Source organism: Azolla caroliniana, unplaced genomic scaffold, assembly GCF_043228905.1.
Source record: "Azolla caroliniana isolate FFs.n. ecotype wild unplaced genomic scaffold, voAzoCaro1.0.p SCAF_3, whole genome shotgun sequence".
NCBI lineage: Eukaryota > Viridiplantae > Streptophyta > Polypodiopsida > Salviniales > Salviniaceae > Azolla > Azolla caroliniana.
Window position 1 is genome coordinate 6,579,254 of NW_028230438.1, and position 24,686 is coordinate 6,603,939.

Below are 24,686 nucleotides of genomic sequence, written 5' to 3' on the forward strand. Positions count from 1 at the left end.
CTAATTTTATAGACTCAAAACAACGTGCAACATTTATCAGTGTATCACTTGGGACTATGGGATAGGTGAGTGACAAGCCATGCCCAACATAATATATCCTCTATGGTTTGGTAAAACTAAAGTTCACACATAATCAAATTCTTGCATTTGTAATTTAACCAAAAATACCTACTAGGCCCCCATTACATAGATTATACATACTTGATTCTTGCATCCCTAATCGAACCCTAAATGCTTACTACCATTTCTTACATAGGTTATACATAATCAATTCTTACATATCTAATTTAACCATAAGCTAAAAACACGATGAATTGCCTACCCTTTTGTTAAGTGCATATATCATGAATACATGTATTCATACTCAATGTGGACATTTCGAGCTTGCTATCTCATATCAAACGTCTCATTTTATAGGAAATTGTGAATCCTTGTTGATGTTTGCGATAAGAGGCTATTGCTTTTGTTCGAGTACGAAGGCCCAATGACAGTGGGTGATGTTGGCAACAAGATTGAGCCCTATTGAATGCTTCAACAGTCACCAATGCGATGGAGCCGTACCAAACACCATAGTTGCGGCAAGCAAGATTGAACCGTATAACTGAATGTTGTCGAGACCACCAGCGAGATGGAGCCCTATTGAATGTCGCAGTTGCCGCCAACAAGATGGAGCCCTACCGAACGCCGCAATTGCTGCGACATAGAATGGAGCCCTATCGAATGCCGCAATTACTACCAACAAGTTGGAGCCCGGTCAAATGCCACAATGGGTTGCCAACAAGATGAAGTCCTAACCGAACGTCGTAATTGTTGCCTTAAATATTAAGCTCTACTGAACGTCGTAGTTGTTGCCAACAAGATGAAGCCCTAACCGAACACCGTAATTGCGAGCAACAAGATTAAGCCCTACTAAACACCGTAAGTTGCTACCAGCAAGCAAGATTAAGATCGAGTCCTACCGAGCATTGTGACGAGATGGAAGCCTAGCGAATGTTGTTCACTGCACTGCCCGAAGACGGACGATAAAAGACAGAAGACATCATATAGGCATTCCACAACCCTAGCTACCCAAAAAAACATACACACTACACTCTCTTCTCTAAAGAATTTGTGTGTGTTTTTTTGTTTTGTTTATGAAGAAGAAAAGAATACACACAAAACATACAAAACTAATCTCTCTCTCTTTCTCTCTGTCTGTCTCTCACATTCTCTCTCACACACACAATCATTAGAAACTCTTCTTCTTCGATCCTTCTCTCAGGAAGCAACAACAGCAGCTATGGTGAAGAAGAGCAAGAGTATGTATTCTTCTTCTGATTTTCCGTGTTTTTATTCATTTTTTGGTGTATTTCTGTCCTATTTCTCCTTCTTATTACTCCCTCCTACTTCATCGTTCGTCTCCTTATTCTCGTTCTCCTTCTTCTTCTCCCATTGCAGAGAGCAAGAGCAAACGTGTCCCTTTGAAGAAGAAGTACAAGATCATCAAGAAGGTGAAGGAGCACCACAAGAAGAAAGCGAAAGAAGCGAAGAAGTTGATAGGGAAGAGGAAGGCTCCCGTGGAGAAGGACCCTGGAATCCCTAACGCATGGCCTTTCAAAGAAGAAGAATTGCAGAAATTAGAAGTGAGAAGAGCTCGAGCTCTCGAAGAAATGGAGATAAGAAAACAAGCCAAGAAAGAACGTGTAAGTTCCTTTCTCCCTCTCCCACTTCCCCTTCCCTTCTTTCCTTTCTCTTTCTTCTCCTTTTTTGATTCTTTCTTGTTATTTTGATTCGTTGTTAGTCTCTAGAAAGTGGTATGTTTTATTTTTGAATGCTCATTCTCCATGACGTTTATGCTGCAAGTTTTTCATTCTTCCATTTAATTTGTTTTTTTATCTTGAATGTTTTTTTCTTCAGTTTCAAGCTCAGAGATTTTACGTCTTTTAGTTAGATTTCAGTTCTTTTGATTCTTCAGTTCCACTTGTGTTCTCTTTTTGAGTGTTTTTTTCCCTTGACTTTCATGCTTTGACCTTTTGATGTTTCAATTTCACGTAATTTAACATGCTTTTAAGTTTCCTTTTCCATTAATAGACCGGAGATGTAGTCTCTGAGAATGCAAAATTTGACGTGATTTCTGAGGATGCAGGAGAGTTTTTGGCCAGTCCCTAGGAAGTCAAGGTACTCATACATAGGCTTATGTTCCATGGTTCTTGGTAAGCTCTTTTATGAAAAAGCAAGGGAAGTAAGATTGTTCAATGTTATTTTATGCGGCATTTTTTCAATATAGGTAGAATGTGCTTTTAACATGCAGGGCCTTCTGTCTCTAGACTCTAGAAAATATGCGTTTTTTGGAAAATCTTGCCAAGAAAAGAAGGGATGAGTTCTTTTTTGGTCATTGTTTTCCAACATTGGATGTAGAATTTAGTGCCTTGAAAGATCATATTTTTTCCAGCATCAAATTTAGAAAGTAGCTCCTTTTAGAACATAGAGAATGGAGAACATATTTTCAATGTTTTCTAATATGGAAAGCTTTTGGTGGCTAGGCTGAGAAACGGAAACTTGGTCTGCCTATTGAAGATGAAGATGGACTTGCTAACATGGCGAAGCTTGCTGCTAGTAGGGCCTCACAGTTTGAAAACCAAAGGAAACCCGTGAAGGACAACACAAATAATCGAGGTAAGTCAGTATTAAATGATCAACTTCAGTCCTTTGGAAACTGTGTATCGAAAATCTATACATTTTTTCAGAGGGATCGCAGCGATCTTTCTACAAGGAGCTGCTAAAGGTGATAGAGGCATCAGATGTTATAATTGAAGTATTAGATGCCCGGGATCCATTAGGAAGCAGATGCAAAGATGTAGAAAGGCTTGTTGTAAAATCTGGTCCTGGGAAACATCTTATTTTACTGCTCAACAAGATTGGTATGTATTAGAAAGTTTTTCTATTTACCACACATTTCCTTCTAGTTTTTCAGTTATCTTATTAATAATTTGTCATTCACCTTATTTGGTTATTCATTGTGAAAAATTCCTGCCCTTCTAGTTTTTCAGTTATCGCCTCAATAATTTGTTGTTCACCCTTTGAATAATTCCTAGTGCTGTTTTAAATTCCTCTCGTCTAGTTTCTAATGACGGCACCACATTTCATCATCTGATGACTGTTTTAATTTCCTAGTGGATGGTGAATTTTATAAGAAAAATTGTGACTTAAGAAAAGTCTTAAGCATCACGAAATAATTTCACTAAATTTTAAGGTGGCATGAGATATGGTCTTAGTAATGTAGGTGTAGTATTTTTGGAACTCCCTACACATTTGGCTCATGTGTCTAAAGCTGCCTCTTTGTTTTAGATGCTGGATACAAAACAAGATACACTAAAAAAGACTACAATAAGATGATTTGTGAAGTCTTAATAATGATCATATATTTATTAATGCCTTAATGCATGTTTCAAATTCTGTTATGGCATGCTATATAACTTTTGCATTGATCAAAATTTTATCCGTGTTCTTGTGCAGACTTGATTCCAAAAGAAGTTGCAGAGAAATGGCTGAAGTACTTGAGGGAGGAGTTACCTACAGTTGCATTCAAGTGTAGCACTCAACAACAGAGGTCTAATCTTGGTCAGAAGCGCAAGTCAAAGTCACTAACCACAGTTACTAGTACGAGTGAATGTCTTGGAGCAGAAACTTTGCTTCAACTTCTAAAGAACTATTCGAGGAACAACAAAGTAAAAGAATCGAACCAACAATTTCTGCTGCTTGAGTATAGGATTGCGTATTTTGGAAGAACTGTGAAATACCCCTGAGTTTCTTTATTTCCCCACTGATCCCTATGTTTTCTATGTCTGCTCAAATGATATCTGACAACTCCAGAAAGAGAGCAAAAGGGCTAAAATTGACCATATTATTGCTCAAGTAGCACATATAATTGGGTTGCACGTTGAGAAAATAATGAAAACCTGGGGATTTTTGATGAAATAAATTAAAAGCTTTGGCTTTTTTACAGTTTATCTTGTTTTTTTGTGCTGAATGATTGTTAATGTGATGTTCACAGCTCAAGACAGCAATTACTGTTGGTGTTATTGGTCTACCAAATGTGGGTAAAAGCAGTCTGATAAATAGTATGAAGAGGACAAGGGCTGTGAATGTGGGAGCTGTAGCTGGTGTTACAAAGGTACTACAAGAGGTTCAACTTGATAAGCATGTGAAACTCCTCGACTGTCCAGGGGTTGTGATGGCTAAAGCAAGTGAAAACGAAGAAGCTGCAGTGTTACGAAACAGCAAACGAATCGAGAATGTAGAAGATCCTGTTGGTCCAGGTGAGATGATTCTCTTCTATCATTCATAGGTTACATGTGGAGTTATTATGACTTTTATGAAATGCCTCATGAAAAGTTATTGCTGGCAATAGAAGGTTTTTTCTTAAATGGCATCCTTTATAAGCGTGAGGAAATTTGTTGTCTCTAATACAATGCAAATTACCTCTTCAAAGTGATGCAAAATATATGCATAAGTGAATATGTGATATGGCCCATACCACAAGTGAAATTATGTGTTTGCGTTTGTCCTTGCCTAAAAGCATATACCAGCTTTTGTTGTAGGCTGTACTGTAGCCAAGCTTTTCTATTCTGAATTGTTTTAGCTAAATAGGGACCAAATACTGAAACAATAAAGAAATAATCATCTGATTGTAGTGTGCATACATAGATAGCTTTTCAACATATTTTTTTAGTAATGTATTTATTGGATGCTTGTTGTTTACAGTCAAGGAAATTCTTAGAATATGTCCTCAGGAGAAATTGATGTCAATCTATAAAATCCCAAGCTTTGAGTCAGCAGAAAGTTTCCTGCAGCACTTGGCTCAAGTTCGTGGGAAGCTGAAAAAGGGAGGGGCATTGGATCTCACAGCAACTGCCAAACTAGTTTTAAAAGATTGGAACGAAGGTGAAAATGAATATTCAAAATTTCATTATCTTCTCTTTCTCAGGATCTAGCACCTTGAATAGTGAAGTAATTGCTCATCTTTTCAGGTAAAATTCCTCATTATAGTCTGCCTCCTGCTCGCCATCAAGATGAGGATATCAACACTGCAATACTCTCACAGTTCAGCAAGGAATTCAACATCGATGACATTTATCAAAATGAGAGCAGTACACTAATTGCTAGCTTGCCATCACTTGTAGAGAGTATACATGTAGAGCTACCTGCAAACATCCCAGTATCAATGGAAATCCCTGAATTCAAGGTAATATATTAAAGTGGACTTATCATGTTTTTCCTTTCTTATGACCAGGTGACATTCTGTTCTACCTACAGAAATATTTGAAGTATGAACAATTCCTTTCTGTGTCTATAGATGGATGAAGAAGAAGATGATGAAAATGGTGATGATGCGGACGATGATGGCAATGATGAACAGTCTGATAGATCAGACAATGACGCAGCAGATATGGACACATTGGAGACTATAGCTACTAAAGTGAAGGGGACAGCATCTACCCAAAATGAAAAGCTTTATAATGTCGAGGGTATTTTGAATCCTCGGCTAGCCAAAGCACAAAAGAAACGAAGGAAAAAAGCTCTAAAAAATGTTGAGAAGGACGAAAATAGTGGAAGTGATTATGATTTTGAGGTTGATTATACAGAGAAGAGAGATGATGATGTGGAACCAATGATGGGGATACAATGAGTAGGGAGCTATGCATGCGCTTTGATCTATGTCATGCAACCCAATTTTCAAAGAGATTTTGCCCATGGATTCATTTTTCTCCTGCTGTACTTTCTAAAAGAGTACATTTTTTCAGTGCCTTAACAGTGCGCAGCAATAATTTTTGTATTGCAAATGAGAGTTCTGTTCATGTTTAAGAAGGCATTTGATCTACTGAAGGGCTTACAGCAATTAGCATTACCAATTTTATCTTTTATTTTTCTAATGAGAAGTGATCATATGTTTTTCAACTTTACAAGATTCAGTACAAAAAGCATTCACCACAAAGGTAGGCAGGCATGTGCATAGATAGCTCTTCCGTTAGGACAGTGGAATAATGTTGTTACGTAAGGTTCTCTTGCTTTCTATGGGATATTTGTATGTAAAGCCAACTGTTTTGTTGACATCAGTCCATATAATGCAGTTCTAGATTAACTTGTGGCCTCTGAAATGGATCTTATGGTCTCTCATATGGAATTTATGACAACTTTTACAGACATAATGGCTGCCTCTATGGATTCCAGTCACCCATTATACAGATGTAGATTAATTTTACACAGCATATATGCCCTCAACCATTTTGACAAATCTTTACAGGAATCAAGATCTAATTTGACAAATCAAGGCCATTGTCATGCAGCATTGAAGATGGATCCCTTGTCCAATGCTAAAAGGGCACCTTAGGCAATTTCACTAATTTACTTACAGTTATTTAAGTTTGTTGCTCTCAAAGATGAGACACCAGGTCTTGTAGGCAATTTTGGCCTCTTAGAAAATGTTAATATCTCTTTCTTTTTGTTCATAGTAAAATAGGGAAACGTAGGCCAACTTTTTTAAAGCCCGTCAAAGAATCTTATTGTAGGATAAGGTAGCAACACAAATATAACTGAAAATAAACTACAAAGAAACTTATCAACAATTCACTAAGGAGGAAGTCACCAATTGTACACAAGAGTAATAAAGCATATTGAAGTATAACTAGATAGATCCATTTAGAAATTTCTAGATAGTTAGAGCATTACCAATATTGTGATCTAGGACAATATGGCTCGAGTTGTATTGGAAGATAGAAAGAATATGGGTTTGATTTCAAGAACATCTTCTGCATATGACAAGGGATGGCTTCATACTATGAACTTGCTACACAGATTCTCATATATCCAATGGACGTAGACATGTCAATGGCTAAAGATGAGATTCTTCCTATGTGCTAGAGATTGAATCCATAAGTTATAAAGTTATATCAAAATTTCCATATCGAGTCAGGGATCCAAAACCACAACATTTCGATGAGGAGAGCCTCCGACACCATCCAATAACAACTTCTCTACTTTTTTTGGGAGGGGTTCGGTTCCTTCAATCAAGTTTTGGATTATAGTCATAAGATATTCATTGGCTTTTTATCTACTATTTATTTGTTGACCTGAATAGAATATCACAATGAGACATCAATTTATCCACATATTAGATGGTTAACATTAGACAATGATTAACTAAACTATTCCCAAACAAGACTTTGTAGCAGTATAGAAGAAAAAGATGAAGATATAAAACGATGTAGACAACTTATATACAGATAGAAGCATTAAGTATTAGCAAGGTAAAACTAGCAAGTACAATGGATCTCTCTCATGCATTGAAAAAACTCTCGAGTTTATAAACACGCGAAGTAGGAAGGTTCACACTAATCAAGTTAGAATGACCTTCTCACTAGTATTCTCTATCTTCCATCAAAGGTCACAAACATTCGAGAGTCGTCTACATTTACTCATGTTGGCACCTATATAGATTACTATGTAGGTTCCTCACAAGAATGTTTCCATGTTTTGGTCAAAACTTATAACCGTATTAATAAATGTGTGGGGAAAACACTATAATGGTACTAGAACTTATTGGTGTCATTGCTACAAAAGTTGTGGGACATTTTGAATTGAAAATAGGCAAGAGGAACGTTACATCGAGGAAATAATTTCAATGAGCTCCAATAAACTATAACCTCAAAACTATTGAGCAACCAAACATTGTATGAAATGATGAGTACTATTTTCCACTTGAATTGTGCAAAAGAAATTGCTTGTTGCTAGTCCACTTCTCTTTAGAGCAAATACCCAATCAATACTCTCCAAATGAAGAACTTTACTAGAAGTGACAAATTAGAATGCCAACTATGTTTCAAGATGTACTGCGGCCCATAATTAGAGTTAGATACCTTCCATTCTTGTTAAACCTTGATTAGTATGGGCCCAATTCAATTTCATAACCTTGAAACCAAACCAAACCAAATTGTTGAAACATAAAGTCTTTTCCAACCATATATCCTTGCCATCCTAGATATTCCAAATATGGTCTCATCTCAATACATAGACGAGACAATTACATGCAATGCGGATGCCAAGGCAAATTGATCCCAAATGGTCATCCTTGTCTCAGGATTCGTGTGTGAGGCTTGTACAAACATGAAAGGAATCATTTGCCAAAATCTCTCTCTCTCTCTCTCTCTCTCTCTCTCATGTTTTGGTTGAACACATAAATATATTGATCAGCATGTGTGAAAACACTATAATGGCAGTACAATTGAGTGGTGTCACCGTTACTTGGGTAGTGGCACATATTGAATCGCCAATAGGCAAGACGAGCACTCCAACAAAGAAAATAATTTTAATTTGTGACAATAACTAAACCACCACATCAATTTGCTTATCACGATGTCTACAATCAAATACAAAAGCATTTTGCACACCTTATGATACAATCCGTAATATCTAAGAAAAGCATACTGCCACACCAAAACCCTTTGACCTCCCACTTCTTTTTGAGAGGCTTGGGTGGAAATGAAATTAGGCTTATTGCAAAGTCTACCACGTTTTGTACACTACTAGAACTCTTTTAGTTTAAGTTCTATTTTTACTTTATTTTATTTTAATTCTAATGATTGGATAAATACCCATTTTGTTGTAAACCAACTGTCTCATGGGGCAATTTTGGCCTTAAGAAGACGTTAATATATCTTTCTTTCTTTCTTTCTATGTGTGTGTGTGTGAGAGAGAGAGAGAGATTATCATATTGTTTTAATATAAACATACATTTACGAAAGAGAGAGAGAGAGAGAGAGAAAGAAGGAAGGAAATGTATATTAACGTCTTCTAAGAGAGAGAGAAAGAAAGAAGGAAGGAAATGTATATTAACGTCTTCTAAGACCAAAATTGGCCCATGAGACAAATGGTTTACAACAAAAAATGGGATATTTACCCATTCATCGAAAGTAAAAAATAAAAATAAAATAGAGCACAACATCATAATATTTGGATAGGTTCTATCGAGATTTGAACTCGAGCTCTTGGATTCAAAGTCCAATGTCCTAACCACTAGACTATAGAACCATCCACTAGATAAGAGAGAGAGAGAGAGAGAGAGAGAGAGAGAGAGAGAGAGAGAGAGAATATAAAATCAAAACATTGCCTATTCCTGTACGTGTATCCACAAACATATAGGAATAGGCAATGTTTTGATTTCAGTCAAATCGAACCGCGAAACCTCGACTTAATGGCTTAACTACTTAACCAATCCAATTAAGTTAAGTTGAGCTTTAGACATTTGTAAAAGCCTTAGTTAGAGGTTTTAGGGTTTGGTTTGAACTTTGTTCACTCTAATGGCTTAAAAAAGTAATGGTTTAACATCTTAATGAATTAACGGCTTGGAGGCATTGTTGAAATTTTTATTTAGTATAAGACTTAACTTCATAAACTATGTGACATGCAATATTATTACAAAACTCTAAATTTAAACCCTAACAATTCTTTAGGTGTTAAGAAGAGTCTTTCTTGAAACGTCGAAAAATGAGTGTACGGACGCCAATGTTTCAATTACAGCCGAAACTATGGCTTTATGGTTTCTAGATATCAAGAAACTTTAGTACTAACAGGAAACCACAATGCCTATAACACCATCAACCATGGATTATTATAATTTCACATGCCACTTGTTGTAAGCGTTAACATTGCAAATAGCAATAAACCCGGAGACCATTATATATATATATATATGTATGTATGTATATATATCTTTTTTTTTCCAAAAAAGGATACCATTATATTACTAACTTTCTTGTTGGATGTCACATAATCTTTTTCTTTGGAAATATCGCTCAAAGTTTTTTCTATGTATCACAAAAGAGGAGAAATCCTAAAGAAACTTGAGTTAGTGGGAAAGGGCGGAATTCAACATTTTGAAATGTGTACGGTCAAAATTTTGAAGTTTCAAACTACAAATGTTTCTAGATAGATGTGATAGTCATAATACATCGCCGATTCTTGTGATTGATTCTAACTTCGCGTTGGGGCAACCCTCGTGTATGAATGAATCGTAATGGCTCACGCCACTTGGGCTATGACTTTATTTGTTGCGATACTTTATCTTTTAGGCTCCATAGGGTCTAAGTTAAAGTGAAAGCAACTTGTATATGCATTACAAGCTCCTCATGGTTTGTTGTTTTTCTTGTCGAACCAATAGAGACATGCACAAAAAGGGGAGATATTCTCAATGTTGAAAGCATGTAGTTCCCTTACTACATGATCAACACACGACCATCCTTTGCACCTAATAATATTGCCCATTAATCTTACTTTATGCTTTGATGCTTTCTCCCACAATTGGCTTTATCTAGGAAAATACATGCAATATACATCAAGTCCTTGTATAATTCAATACTTTTTAGTCTTACGAATGTCTCAATGGGATCGTTTCAAACAAAGCACTAATCCGACATGAATTGCCACACGAAGGGCGTACTAATAGTCTTTGTTAGCATGAAGTAGTTGAACCATTTTAGGCAAAGATAAACAACATGATAGGGATTTGGATTCGATTCATCCCAAGTAAGTGTGTGTTGACCATCAGTGTTCTAGCAAGTAGTGCAATTTTATGATGCATAAATAATACGCATACAAAAAAAAGAGGCATTCAATTGTCATGGAAATTGAACCTGATGGGGTTTGGACATGATGCATATGTGACCAAATGCAAACTTTTAGCACAATTGACTAGAAGTGAATACATCGATAAATTTGATTGTATGGGAGATCGATAGGATGGGGCGGAGTTAGGGAACACGTTCTTTGTTACCCATTCCTAACTAATCTATTATTAGCTTAACAACAACTGAAAGTCGGTATCTACGTTCGTGCAATAACAACTCACTAGGTTCCTATGGTCGCAAGGTAAATTTAAGTGTCCTACATGAAAGACAAAGTTTTACTTGCGAAGCGGCCCGAGAGAGGTATACGAGCACGCATGTTAAAATCCAACTTCAGCACACAATATTCCTCATTTATATATCGGGGGGCTCGTTTGCCCATCAGACACATCGCGCTCGATGTAAAAGAGAACTATATCAGGAAATCGTTGTGTAAGGTTTTTTTCCATAATGGCAGGGTGTGTCTGTCGTGCGCATGTTACGGAACCGAAAAATGCGGACACCCACCGACACGAGTGCGAAATGGGCGCGTGTAGAGATAGGTTGATGCCGGACAAATGCAAAAAGAGATAAGATAGATAGTAGCGAGTATAGGGCAGGGGGGCGGAATGGGCAGTGCTAACGACCACCGAAAGAGCCCACAGAGCTTCGTGTGTGTGAAACCAGAGACCATTGCATGGCATGGCATGTGGGTGATGGTGATGGTGATGATGGGTGGTTTTCCTTTGAAGAGAAAAACGGTGGATATATGTATTGTAATTTGTATGTATGTATGTGTTTGTGTGTGTATGTATGTATTGTATGTATGTATGTGTGTATGTATTGTATGTATTGTATGTATTGTATGTATGTATGTATGTATGTATTGTATTGGAAAACGAATGCGAATGTTATTCAAACATTCTTGAGTTTTTTTTTGTTTTTCTTTCCCATTTTTTTAATTTTATTTTCTATTTTTTAGGCTTATTTACCTCAAAATAAATAGTTAATCCAAACGTATGGTATTTATCATTCGGTGAGGGTGATTTTCTTACGCGAATGCACGTATGATACGTATGGTTCATACTATGTATGTATCACGTATGTATATATGTATGTATGTGTGTGTGTATGTATATGTATGTATGTATGTGTGTGTGTGTATGTATGTATGTATGTATGTGTGTGTGTGTATGTATATGTGTGTATGTATGTATGTATGTATGTATGTGTGTATGTATGTATGTATGTATTATATAAATCAGAGAAGAAATTAGGGTTTCGCAGAAGGAAGACAGAAGAGAAACAGACAGACAGAGAGACAGACAGAGAAGCAAAGGAAGAAGAATCCTTCTTTCTTTCTCTGTCTCTGTCTCTTTTATTTTTAATTTTTTCTTTAAAGATTTTTCCCCTTACATTTCATTCATCTCTTGATAGAAAGAAAAGCCTGACAGATCTGGGTACAGAAAAAGAAGGAAGAGCGCCATAGCCCAAAAACCCTAATCAGAGTGAAAGAGAAGCAGCTTATTATCTAAGAGGTTCTCAGATTTGTTTGCTCTTTCTCTCTTTGTCTGTGGTGTTTTCTTCTTCTTCTTCTTCTTCTTCTTCTTCTTCTCCTGTTTTGTCTTGACTGCAGGTTTCTGCTTCATTCCCCATCTTCTTCTTCTTCTTCTTCTTCTTCTTCTCCTACAAGCAGAGACTATGGCGGCTTCTCTTAGCTTTACCTCTCTCTGCTTCGTCTCGACCTTCTTCTTCTTCTTCTTCCATCTTCTTAATCTCCAAGCTTCTCTCGTCCACGCACAAGCACCCGCTCCTTCGCCAACAAGCGATGGTAATCTCTCTCTCTCTCTCTCTCTCTGTTTCTCCATTTCTGCAAATCTCTGTCTTGTTGATTCTTTCGTTCCTTTGTAGATCTCTTAACTCAAATTCATTATTCTTCCTCTTTTTTTCTCTTGTGTATTGGATGCATTGTTAACCCTAAATCCCTCCAATTCAAAATATTCCTGAAGCAATGACTGTCTTTCAAATTCTCAATATTCCAAACCCTAAGTATATACTCGTGAATTGACCTGTAACTCTTCAAGATCTGCGAACCGTGCCGCTATCAGATCAGTATATATGTTCGTTCTGCATATCTTACTGTGTTCTAGCCCTAACCCTAAACGTTTTGTTTGTTGGTTTTTGTATTGTGCAGGTTCAGCCATTGATCTGGGAGTGGCTTATGCTCTCATGTTTGTGGCGCTCGCTGTCACTTATGTTATGCATCCTGTGGATGCTTTCCCTTTCAATCTCTTCTGATTACAAAGGAAAATCTTTTGGTTATCTGCATCTTCATATCTATCATCTTCTTCTTTTGTCTCCTTCCTGATCATAATTTTCAGAATCATCTTCATGTGGTTCTTCAATCTTCCACCTCCATTGTTTTCTTCACATCGACAGCCCATCAAATCCATCAGACCATGTAGCAGGAGTCCTGCATTCTTTCAATCGTTCATCTGCTTTAATGGCTTCCCGGAAGTTTTATCTGGGGCGATTCATGATAGTATTAGCCTGATTTCTGCGGCGAACTAATTGTAGTAGGTTTAATTCCTTTGCATTAATGTGCAGTTAGTTGGTTTAACCTTGGTCATCAATCCAAGTATGAGCCTGATCTGTGCTCACTAATCTTCTAGCATATAATCTCTAATTAGTCCTGTCATTTTAGTATATTGAAAACTGACAGAATCTTTGTTTTTAAACCACTGAAATTCCTCAATTCGTCCTTGTGTTGTTCACATTTCCTCCATTTGTTTCCTGTGTGTTGTCTAAAAGTCTGAATTATTGTTGTTAATCACTTAATCAAGCTCACCAATTGAAGAATTAGCGTCGCTCAAAAAGCAGCTTAACCCTTCATTATTGATTCTTGAAATTGAGTAACTTTGGTCACTTAATCCAATGATTATAGTAACCTCATTGAATAATGGATTAATTAGACTAATCACGGTTTCCAATGATTTTATGAGGTTCACCAATTATCTCGAAGTTTATACTGAATGTGTTCCTGATTTGATTGTATTATATTGCATTGGTATATATGATTCCGTTCGTTTAGTTTGTATAATCGATCGATTCCCACAATTGACTGTGATTAGGTTGGTTTTAGTAAATATAGTCGATTGATTCCCAGGATTGACTGTGATTAGGTTGGTTTTAGTATATATAGTCCTTCAAGGAGATGACAGTCATGATCACATCCAATTACACTAATTCAAAACCCTAACTTAATTTGAGGCGAGAGAATCCTGAATCCTAATGCAAAGCCCTAACCATTGTGAATCTTACTGTTAAAAAGAGTCTGAACACGAGAAATGGTAACCAATATGAGTACACTGAGAATCCTGAACCTCATATAAAGCCCTAAACATTGGGAGGCTATAATGGGTTCAAAAATCCCTAAATCCCTATTCTTCTTCATGAATTCGGCCAAATGCAGAGCAGAGAATTCATACATTTTGATTGAACATATAACCCTCTGATAGACACAGAAACCCTATTCCTTGCTACTCCATAAAACCTGGCCTTCACCAAACACAAACCCTATTCCTTGATACTCCATAAAGTCCTACCTTTACCAAATACAAACCCTAATCTACTCCATAAAACCCTAGCTTCACCAAACTCAAAAACCCTATTCCATGTAACACCATAAAAACCCCACCTTCACCAAACACAAAATCCTATTCCTTGCTACACCATAAAACCCTAACCTTCACCAAACACAAAAACACTATACCTTACTACACCATAAAACCCTAACCTTCACCAAACACAAAAACCCTATTCCTTTGCTACACCATAAGACCCCACCTACACTAAACATGAGGTTGCTAGAAACATAAACCCTACTTCTTTCTACACCATAAAACCCCAAATCCTTTGGATATGAGGTTGCTAGACACAAAAACCCTATTTCTTGCTACATCATAAAACCCTAATTTCACTAGATATGATGTGGTTGGCTAGAACTCTTGGAAACTTGCACTATCTAAACCCACCTAACACACTACTGTACACTCGTAGAACACTTGGACTTTAGACCTGTGAGAGTCAAGTCTATCCCCAGTTGGAACCACATGGGTAACCATGGAGATTTAAAACTATGTGAGAACCGAGTCTAGCCCTAGTTGGAACACCATGGAGAATTAAAATTACGGAAGTATGGATCGAGAGATGACCATAGCGACAACATGAAACTTTTGCTCATGCTTCAATCTTATGTTAAGTGTTACCACTCTTTTAGCTATGCGTGTTGATTCTGATCTTACGATGCTTTTGGTTTTTATGAGATGTGTTGCACCTTGGCTTGCGAGTGAGCACAAGATGTTTGCATCAACGATAACCTTTAAGCTTTGCATGATGAATCCTTTGATAAACTTGTTATATATTGAAGCTTATGATGAAAACACAAGTTTATGGTAAATTTTAGGGAATCCATCAATGCCCATAGGATGCATGTAAGGTAAGTTGACCTATAATTGGGACCGAATTCAAGTACGTTATAGTAAAAGACTAGTGGTTGGATACCTAGGGCCTCTATTTGTAAACCTTTGAAGAAGCCCTCACTATATATCCTTTTCGAAGTGTTGAGCAATGCGCTACAATGCAACCCCCAAAACTCATGTCTATTCTTTCCATCACCCCACCAGAAAATGATCAGGTTATCCTCATTAATGGATGTATCATGTATGTATACACATGGACAATGGCGAGGGTTTAGTAGACATTTGAAATAAATAAAAAGTAAATGATGAGGGGTTACCCATGACGAAGTAATTTGAAAAGGTCTAAGGGAAACACATGTTTGAATCCAAGAATAAAGTAAATGATGAGGAGTTACCCACGATGAAATAATGATGTTGGATGGATCATGTGCCTTGAATAAGGAAATCAAGACTCCTTAGCGTTATTTGGTCTCGACTCTCAACTCTCAAGTTATGTAGCTGTGGACACCCAATCCAATAAAAAAACTAGAATCTTATAATTCAAAATGAAATTATTTCCTTCCTTTGACATGATGGGTTAGTGGTAAAGGTCTCACCTAGGTCCCATCATGAATATAGAGATTTGTGTCAAATCCCCCTGCTACTTGGTAATGGGCCATTCGAGGTGTGGTGTTTTGATTGTGATTAGGTTCCACTGTCCACATTGTACAACGAAATGATGCCCAAGTTGTTGCTTTCATGACTAATTCCTTGATGGCAGTTGTCCTCCCCTAGTGGGCATTTTGGTGTTCATTAGATTTGTGGAGATTTGGTAAGATGGGGGACCTCCAAATCAACATGTATTAGGTTTAAGCCGAGAGGATAAACATAGTCATGTCTCATCTTACCTCAAAGAAAGCTTCATGTGAGTACTTCAAGGAATGACTAAGATGTGAGCCAACTTCCGACCATATGCTTTTTGCGACTCATATTTGTACATTGTGATATAATATTTATTGCATGATTAAGGTATTGCACAATTACTGCACACACATTGAGGAACATGCCGTTAGAATTGTGGGGGAGATTATAAGATCCAATAGACGTGTTGCACATAACATATCTCATTCACTTAAGTTTCCCTTGATCTTCTATCGACATTAAATGTTCTCATTTGGAGTTTTGCCTTGAATTTTTGTAATGTCTAATGAATGTTTCAATGTTCTTGTTAGTCATTTGATGCCTATAGCCTATTCGACAACAATCAATCCAGTACAAGGGCTACAAAGACTATCCATGATCTCTCTCATATTTGGTCACAAATGAACAACATTTGAAGACACGCTTCCTTTGCTTTTGCAAAAAGACAGGACCGTCAAAAAAAAGTTTCAATCTTTGAGCAACAAAAATGATTTGAAATGACAAAGTTTTATAAAGTAAAAGTGAAACTTCCTTGAAAACAAATAATAGAAAAATAAGTTACAAATGTTGCGGATTGTTATTGGATGATTGAGATGCCAGGCCAAAACACAAACAAGAGAAGCAACATACTATTACACAAAAAGCAAAGATGATGAAAATGAGGATGCAAGTGCAGCTATTAAATCAAATGGGTTTTTCATTCATCGTCTTTTCATGTTTGTGTGTTTCCTATTTCGGTCAAGTCATTACATGTCAGTTGATTGCAATAATATTTGACTTGTCCATAATTGTAAATTTGTCTTTGCCCTAAATAGGAGGAAGTGATGGAGTAAATAAAGTGCTATCCTCCTTAGTTATGGATGGATAGCTTCTGAATTTTGAAATTTCTAGACTTTTTAACTTTGGTCAGATTCAAACATGTGTATGTGAATACCGAGATGACTACATTTGATTCTCAATATTTGCAAAGCACCATCTCCCTACTATCTTCTATATTTATATTTATATTTATTGAAAACCTGATATCTTTGTTACGAAGTCATGATCAAAATAAAAAAGCGAAATCTTCAACATTGGCATGTGCAAATATACATGATGAGAAAGTTCATTTTGAATTTTCTCTTTGTATGTGATGATGGTTTAGAATGAGAATTTGAATTCGTTTCCCCAACTTTTGGGGAGAAAGTTTTCTCGGTTAACTTTTTGGAGGAAGAACGATTCTCTAAGAGGAGTTTCTTCTTTTTGCGATTGAAGGCAATAAGTAAATAGTTGGAGGCAATTGAAGTTGGCAAGTTACTGCATCAATCTTAATGGCTTATCGTGAAGGTGTAATGCCAATGGAGATAGTCTTGAAAAAAAAAGTGTACCTCAATAATGTTTGCTTGATTCACATAGGGCGCAAGTATGTATTGTTTCATTTAGTAAACTAGGAAGGATATGTCTCATAATATCCAAATATCAAACACATGCTCATAAAAAGTGATTATTCTAAACAATTTCCACTTGCCATGCCAAATCTACAATTATAGTGTCTTTAATGATCATGCTCCTAGGTAGAAGAACTTAGTCAAAGGGGTAGTATCTTTATTTCTCTTGGGTCATACCAACGAAGGCAACTTGTTGAGAATATTGAAGCATCATGTATGAACAATATTTCTTTATGATTGCCCTATTATTATATGAAGTGGTAATATCTTTATTGAGATAGAATGTTTTGGAAATTGGAGCGTATGCGATCAAATGTTCTATTTGTTGAAGATTAATGGATGTTTTGTTGTTGACAAATTCCGTAATGATAACTTTGTTGAGTGAATAGAGGTAGGACGTGAAACTTTAGGCTTTCCTTGGGTTGCGCCTATGGAGGTTGTTTGGTAAGAAATCATCGAAGAATCATGTGCAAACTGCCCTACTGCTATATGTGTCCATCTACACATGTGTTTCTATGTACATATTCTAATGTGCGTCTTCTTTACCCATTGTTGCCAAATGTGTGTATCATCCCTTATTGTTACACCTAACTAATGAGCAGACTTATGAAGGGATAGGTTCACCTAATAATTCTTGATTTGAGATATTATGTGCCAAATATTATGAATTGAGCCCAAAGAGGAGACTACTCATTAATGAAATATATCAACAAATGCTTTCCTTACCGCTTCTCATTATGCTCATATCATAACAACTCTGGTTTCTCTCGCTTTCTTCATTCAGTTGGATTTGATCGATAAGGTTATCTATCACTTAGTAATTAGCATAAAACTAACAAAACTAATAAAAAAAACAAACATAAAGAGAGTGAAATTTGTAGAAGAGATAAAGCATTTGGGTAAATCACCACCTATATTCCATGTTCGGAGTAGTTCTTTTATATTCATAAACTATGTGGAGTATCAAAATTTTGACAATACCATTGATTAAATCTAGCCATTTTGTATGGATTTATTTATGATTAACGCACTTAAGTACGGTAATTAAAGGACTTACAATACATAGAGAAAAGCATTGTTATACACATGAATGTCTTTCATACTTTCACGCAATTGTCCCTGCTTCAGTTGAAGTTCATATGGCACGTTGTCAGATAACATGTGTTGTTCCTTTGTCTCTTTTTCCATAATTTATTTGGTCACTAGTTGATCAGCTAGTGTTGGTTTACGAAGACCTCTTTAAATCAATTATATGATTTGATTTGGTTTAAGGAATGGTATCTGTAGGAGCATTGATACCTTCTCAATGGAAGTGTCAAGATTCGAACTCTTGACATGACCAAGTTATAATCGAGTGTTATGTGTTAACCACACATCTAACATATAATGATGTATATATTTCCTCATTGTAGGTTTTAGCTAGCATCACGTGCATAATTTCTCCCTTGTATTGTTTACACTTTGGCACATGCATGCGTACCTACTGCCTACAGGTTCTATTGTATCACATGTGTGCAACATGTATGCATGCCACTTAGTATAAATAGTTGAGTTCACCTTGAAGGAATTCAAGGTGAACAACGCCAGTCATGGACATATCAATCTAGTATTCCCATTTCGCCTATCCTCTCTCCTTGATCTTCACCTCTATCTTTATGCTCTTGTGTCATTTTGTCATCGCTCCGTCGTAGCCTCATCATCCGTGCTCTGTCTTAGTCTGCACTTGGTGTGTCCGTGATAGTTTGTTCACCTTCCAACTAGAAGCATCACCCGTCTTCGTCATCGACCTTGCTTCTAGAGTTACCATCATCAACATTGCTTCATTTCCTATCTTCCTCGCCATTTCTATCTCCTAGTTTCTTCTCATCATTTTCATTGCCTTTTAGTTTCTCCTCATCATTGTCTCTAATTTTTAGTTTCTTTCCCATTCATGTTCGTGTTCCAGTTCCCGGTGAGGGCTGCGCAAGGCCACTCACTCCCGTTGGTGTTGGTGTTCTAGTTCTCACTCTCGTTGATGTTTGTGTTCCAGTTCCCGGTGAGGTCCACACAAGGTCGCTCACTCCCGTTGGTGTTCGTGTTACGGTTCCCGGTGAGGTCCGCACAAGGCCGCTCATTCCCGTTGGTGTTCGGGTTACAATTCCCGGTGCGGGCCGCATGGTCGCTCACGCTCGTTCATGTTCGAGTTCCCGGTGAGGGCCGCATGGTCACTCACACACGTTCATGTTCGAGTTCCCGATGAGGGCCGCATGGTCGCTCACACCCGTTCGTGTTCGTGTTCCCGGTGAGGGCCGCACATGGCCACTCACTCCCGTTCGTGTTCCTATTCCCAGTGAGGGCCGCATGGTTGCTCACTCCCGTTCGTGTTCCAGTCTCCGGTGACAACCGCACATGGTCGCTCACTCCAACTATTGTTCGTGTTCTAGATCCCAGTGAGGACTGACATGGTCACTCATACCCGTTGTTGTTCATGTTCCAGTTCCCGGTGAGGACCACACATGGTCGATTAATCCCGTTCGTGTTCTTGTTCCCAGTGAGGGCCACATGGTCGCTCACTCGTTCATGTTCCATTTCTCGATGAGGACAACATGGTTGCTCACGCCCGTTGGTGTTTGTATTCCAACTCTCAGCGAGGACCGTTCCAGTTCCCGGCAAGGACCCCACATGGTCACTCATGCCCCTTGGTGTTCATGCTCCCCGTGAGGACCGCACATGGTTGCTCACACCCGTTGATATTTGTGTTCCAGTCCTACGCGAGGACCACACATGGTCGCTCATGCCCGTTGGTGTTAAATACCTCGTCTTGTGGAAGGGTTACTCCTTCTCTAGGATTTACAAAATACTTTTGAGGTGATCTAAGATTTTCATCAACAATATCCCCCTAAGCCGACAAACGATTTGGGAAGGCGCTTGGTGTGTCCGTGACAGGAAGAGGATATTTTCATAGACACTATAATTAGGTGTTTCTTTGATTCGAGGTGATTGCTTACTAGCTTGCATAAATGACATAGTAGGCCATCTTCAGTGTATTGATGTATCATCCAAAATAGAACTTGCTCCTTCCTCCTAAATGTTGTCTTCCTCAAACATTATACGATCCCTAGACTCTTCTAGACTTAACTATTATGGATTAGCTTTGCTTCCCTTTCTTTGTCTTTATCGTTTAGGTTTCACAATGTCCACTAGAGGGTAACAACATTACAAGAAGTCTCCTTCAAGTTTTGCTTTAAATTTGGCACTTTTTAAAATTATTGTCTCTCTTAGTTTGGAGTAAATGTAGTGAGGCCTTTTTGAGACATTTCGCAAACTCCTAACTTTATTTCCTATATAAGATAGTGGAAATCGGGAAGAGGAGGTAAAATTAGCCAATCCGGAATGGTTTTATAAGCACAAAGTTCCAACAGTGGGACATGGAATGCTAGTTGTAAACATATACATGAAGGAAGATCTAAACGAAGTACTATAACTTGATAAAATTAGCCAATCCGGAATGGATTTATAAGCACAAAGTTCCAACGATGGGACATGGAATGCTAGTTGTAAACATATATGTGAAGGAAGATCTAAACGAAGTACTATAAACTTGATTTGCATGGATATAATGAATGATCCAAGATGTTCAAGATTAAATTTATTGGATGGCCTGGCAGACTTCACATTACATTGCAATAACCACACATGATAACGAACATGAAACTTAGGTTTCTCTATTGAAGAGTCGATTATGATACAAAATGCCCTTTCTAATATTTGGATGCAAATTGGATCTGCTATACAGAAGTGGATGAGTTTATTTACTCCATTGGATGTTTTAATTGGAGTTAGAGCCTATATTGGGGAACAAGAGTGTATGAGTTTTGATGTACAAGATGATGGTAGGTTAATCTTTACACCTAAGGAAAATGATTTGTTTAGGTTTTGTTTGCATAAAGAAGTGAGGGTGATTGCAAATAATGGATCAAATTGGGTCTTAGACCCGAATCCTCAAAAGGTGAATTATTTTTTGGAGGATTTAGATTAGGGAAAGGAGACCAATATCTAGATTAACTTGGGATCCTGGAGAACTGTATTGGAATGTGTGGGTGTAAGATCACATCAAATACGTGCCTTTCTTTCAATATTCTGTGAAGATTGGTAGGAAAATATTAGGTGCTACTTCCAGTCTTGGAATGGATGCATAGGGAAGAGGGAACCAAAACTTGCTCTTTTTGTGGGCTTCACTTGGAATCAATGCAACATGCCTTATGGAACTATATGGCTGCATGCTCTGTTTGGAAACGTATGTTGCGTCTCATTGATGTTGCATATGGACCTAATGTGATTACATGGGGAAATGTCTTTTGGATGGACGTAAATGTGGATAAACATAATTATGAAAGGGAAAATATATTGTTTACCCTTCAAACTAGGGGAAGGCAAGTTAAGGACATACCATATTCAAGCCCAAATCGGTTGAATGTGGATGCCATAGTATGGGCTACGATATCGTCGGTGGTTCTATGGAATATTTGGATAGGTCAATGCCAAAATGTGTTTTAGCAAATAAAGCAAAATCGTGTTCATTGTGTGAATGAAATCTGGTTGATGCTTATCTCAACTCTAAAAGGTCAATATGACTCCTTCACGGGTAATGAAGATATGATTTTTCTGAAACAACAATCCTTTAAAGGCAAATGGAAGGATTTGCTAGTTTTTGTGGAGAGAAATGACAAAATGGAATGACAATATGTACCCCCGCAATGGTTGTTCCCTCCATAGGTGGAGGTTCGTTTCAATTTTGTCATAAGGGGGGATATCTTACCCGTCACTAAAATGTACCATTATAAGTTTGTATTTGCTTATTGCATTGGTAATGGAAACTATGGTGTAGTTTATGTTAAATATATATATATATATTAGGTGCTAGAAAATGGAAAGAACCAACTGCAAATGTTGTTTGGAGATGAAATGGACTTTATCCACAACATCTCAAACAATTTTGGAAATGGCTATGGCGTATAAAGATAAGTAGGAAAATTGTTTGTTTTCTATAGTTGTTGGTTCATAAAGCTATACCAGTTAATGGGTAGCGAAAAGGAAATGTAGACAATATGTGCCCTTTCTGTACGGATTTAATAGAGACTGTTAAACATTGTTTGTGGAGTTGTGGTTTTGCTATGGACATATGGAAACAAATCATAAAATTATTAACTCCAGTATATCCTAGAGCAATATATACATGGGGTGCAGTATTATGGGCGGTGGTACATGATAAACCTATGGTATAAGAATAGGTGGAGGTTGCAGATGCTATTATGATGAGACATGGTTTGATGGAAAAAAAATTGATCTCTTTGAATCCACAAATACAAACGGATAAACCTCAAATATGGCAATTGGTAAGTAGTATTACAATTTAGTATATTTGGAAGGTGCGATGTTTGAAGGTATTTCAAAATGTGACTGAAAGACCTGCCCAAATAATTTCGGGAATTTGGATAGAGATTGTGCATAATCTCAGAGGATTGTTTGATAGTATAAAAGGCAATACGCACCAAGCGGAGCTTAAGTGTTTAGAGTTTCATGCCATCTGAGACATAGGTATATTTTATAGACAATTTTTTGATAAGGTGGAGTGGTTTACTCAACACCAAAGTATTTATTTAAGCCAATCGTTAGAATTTAGAAAAATATAGGGGATTTGTGTGATATTGTATGTTTAGCCTTATGGTGTTTTCTAATACTAATTTAGTGTCTTTTTTTGGAAAAAAGAGAGAGTCAAATGATGAAGATTTGCAATTGCCTTGTCTGTAGTTTTAGTAGTAGGAAGATGTTGCGAAACTACAACTTGAATTTTTCATAGTTGTATAATGTATTATATGATCTTTGGTAGAAAGATTCCTAGATATTTTTGAATATTTGAAGCATAGTCCAATGAGGAGGACAACATGTGTTCGTAATGAAGGGGTTTTGTCTAGTAGAAGAGTGGAGTAAATTATTGTGAGGAAATTCCACAAAAGATAAGAACTCAACACAATCAAGGTGTTGAAATTTGATAAAGTAGAGATATTTCTATATCATCTTATTTGTGCACTTGGTTTGTCCATCACTTTGTATATGATAGCTCATAGAGAGTTTACAAGATATTTTAAGCAACTAGCGTCAATAAGTGTTATCAAAACTTTGAGATGAATTGTGGCCCACGATTGCTAATAATTTCATATAGGAAACCATGGTAACTAAATACTTGTCTAATTACTAAGGCAATTATCTCATGACTATTGATAAATTGTGGTGCATGGAAGAAAACACGTCCATCTAGAAGTGAATTGATATGCCATTTGAGGATGGCATTGAAACACTTGGAAGATAGGAGATATGTAATCAAATCTAATAAAATGGATTTTCATGGACCATGAGAATTTGATAATGTCTACAACAAACTAGATGGACAATGTTCAAGTATTTTTGACTACATAATTAAGTGTGAACATATGCGTCAGTGGAAATTATAAATATAAGGTTTACTAACACTTTTAGTTAACTAGCTTTTAAAGTATTGTGAACTGCAAAATTCCCAACCATTGGTGCATCATCGTAATATTGTTGGACTTGGACTTGGGAATGGACATTATATGACTTGGACCAACATATGAGTCTATGACCCATTCAAAAGAGTAACCTAACCCTTCATGCTAATGAATTGCTTATAATATGTAGGAGACTTCCTAGATACTCTTGAGCAAGAAGCAAGATCTAGAAAAATATGAGCTAAGACATCTTGGACAAAATTATTCTTACAAATATGTGTATGAATGGAATTGAGTATACTTACATGCATAGGTGCTTCAAACTCCTTAATATCATCACTCATTGACAATCAAGACCCAAGATGACTTGCTTTTGATAGTCATAAAGGTAGGCTTTTCCAAACAAGTTTTCATATAAGAGTTTTAGGAAGGAGCATTTGTTTTTCCTTTTGTTGTCCTTGGGTGATATAGGGGTCAAGAAATCAAAATGAGCCAAAATTTGTGTCCAACAATCTTTTCATCAACTCAGGACTTTAGCATTCTAGACATTAAAAGAATCCATAATGGCTTGACGCGCTTGTCATGAATTTTAGAATTGGTTTTTACTGTTTCAAATTTTCATGAATGAAATGCATTTGAATGCAACTATCCATTCAACTACAAATTTGGATGCATCAACGTCTAGAATGAAGGGTTTGGCTAGGTCAAAGTGGACCAAAAGGGCATGGCATATGT

The 24,686-nt window shown here is 37.0% G+C and overlaps 2 protein-coding genes and 1 non-coding gene across 3 annotated transcripts; 2 read left to right on the top strand and 1 right to left on the bottom strand.

Annotated features, from left to right (window-relative positions):
* The first annotated feature begins 1,179 nt into the window (after positions 1 to 1,179).
* NSN1 (GTP-binding family protein) lies at positions 1,180 to 5,935 on the top strand. The gene is made up of 9 exons (XM_087316441.1): positions 1,180 to 1,298; positions 1,438 to 1,682; positions 2,523 to 2,655; positions 2,727 to 2,900; positions 3,496 to 3,707; positions 4,034 to 4,298; positions 4,744 to 4,923; positions 5,010 to 5,224; positions 5,336 to 5,935. The coding sequence occupies exons 1-9, from the start codon at positions 1,280 to 1,282 to the stop codon at positions 5,666 to 5,668; spliced, it is 1,776 nt and encodes a 591-aa protein (XP_087172567.1). The 5' UTR covers positions 1,180 to 1,279; the 3' UTR covers positions 5,669 to 5,935.
* A 3,059-nt stretch (positions 5,936 to 8,994) lies between these two features.
* On the bottom strand, positions 8,995 to 9,066 carry TRNAQ-UUG (transfer RNA glutamine (anticodon UUG)). Its single transcript has one exon. It is a non-coding gene; the product is annotated as a tRNA-Gln (tRNA).
* A 2,958-nt stretch (positions 9,067 to 12,024) lies between these two features.
* On the top strand, positions 12,025 to 13,392 carry LOC147866073 (arabinogalactan protein 16-like). Its single transcript, XM_087316442.1, has 2 exons — positions 12,025 to 12,468; positions 12,832 to 13,392. The coding sequence occupies exons 1-2, from the start codon at positions 12,339 to 12,341 to the stop codon at positions 12,933 to 12,935; spliced, it is 234 nt and encodes a 77-aa protein (XP_087172568.1). The 5' UTR covers positions 12,025 to 12,338; the 3' UTR covers positions 12,936 to 13,392.
* Positions 13,393 to 24,686: the final 11,294 nt, after the last annotated feature.

Coding starts and splice junctions, on each gene's coding strand:
- NSN1 (XM_087316441.1), top strand. Junction 1,683..2,522: donor AACAAGCCAAGAAAGAACGT/GTAAGTTCCTTT, acceptor TTTGGTGGCTAG/GCTGAGAAACGGAAACTTGG. Junction 4,299..4,743: donor AGAAGATCCTGTTGGTCCAG/GTGAGATGATTC, acceptor TGTTGTTTACAG/TCAAGGAAATTCTTAGAATA.
- LOC147866073 (XM_087316442.1), top strand. CDS start 12,339: ATGGCGGCTTCTCTTAGCTTTACCTCTCTCTGCTTCGTCTCGACCTTC. Junction 12,469..12,831: donor TCCTTCGCCAACAAGCGATG/GTAATCTCTCTC, acceptor TGTATTGTGCAG/GTTCAGCCATTGATCTGGGA.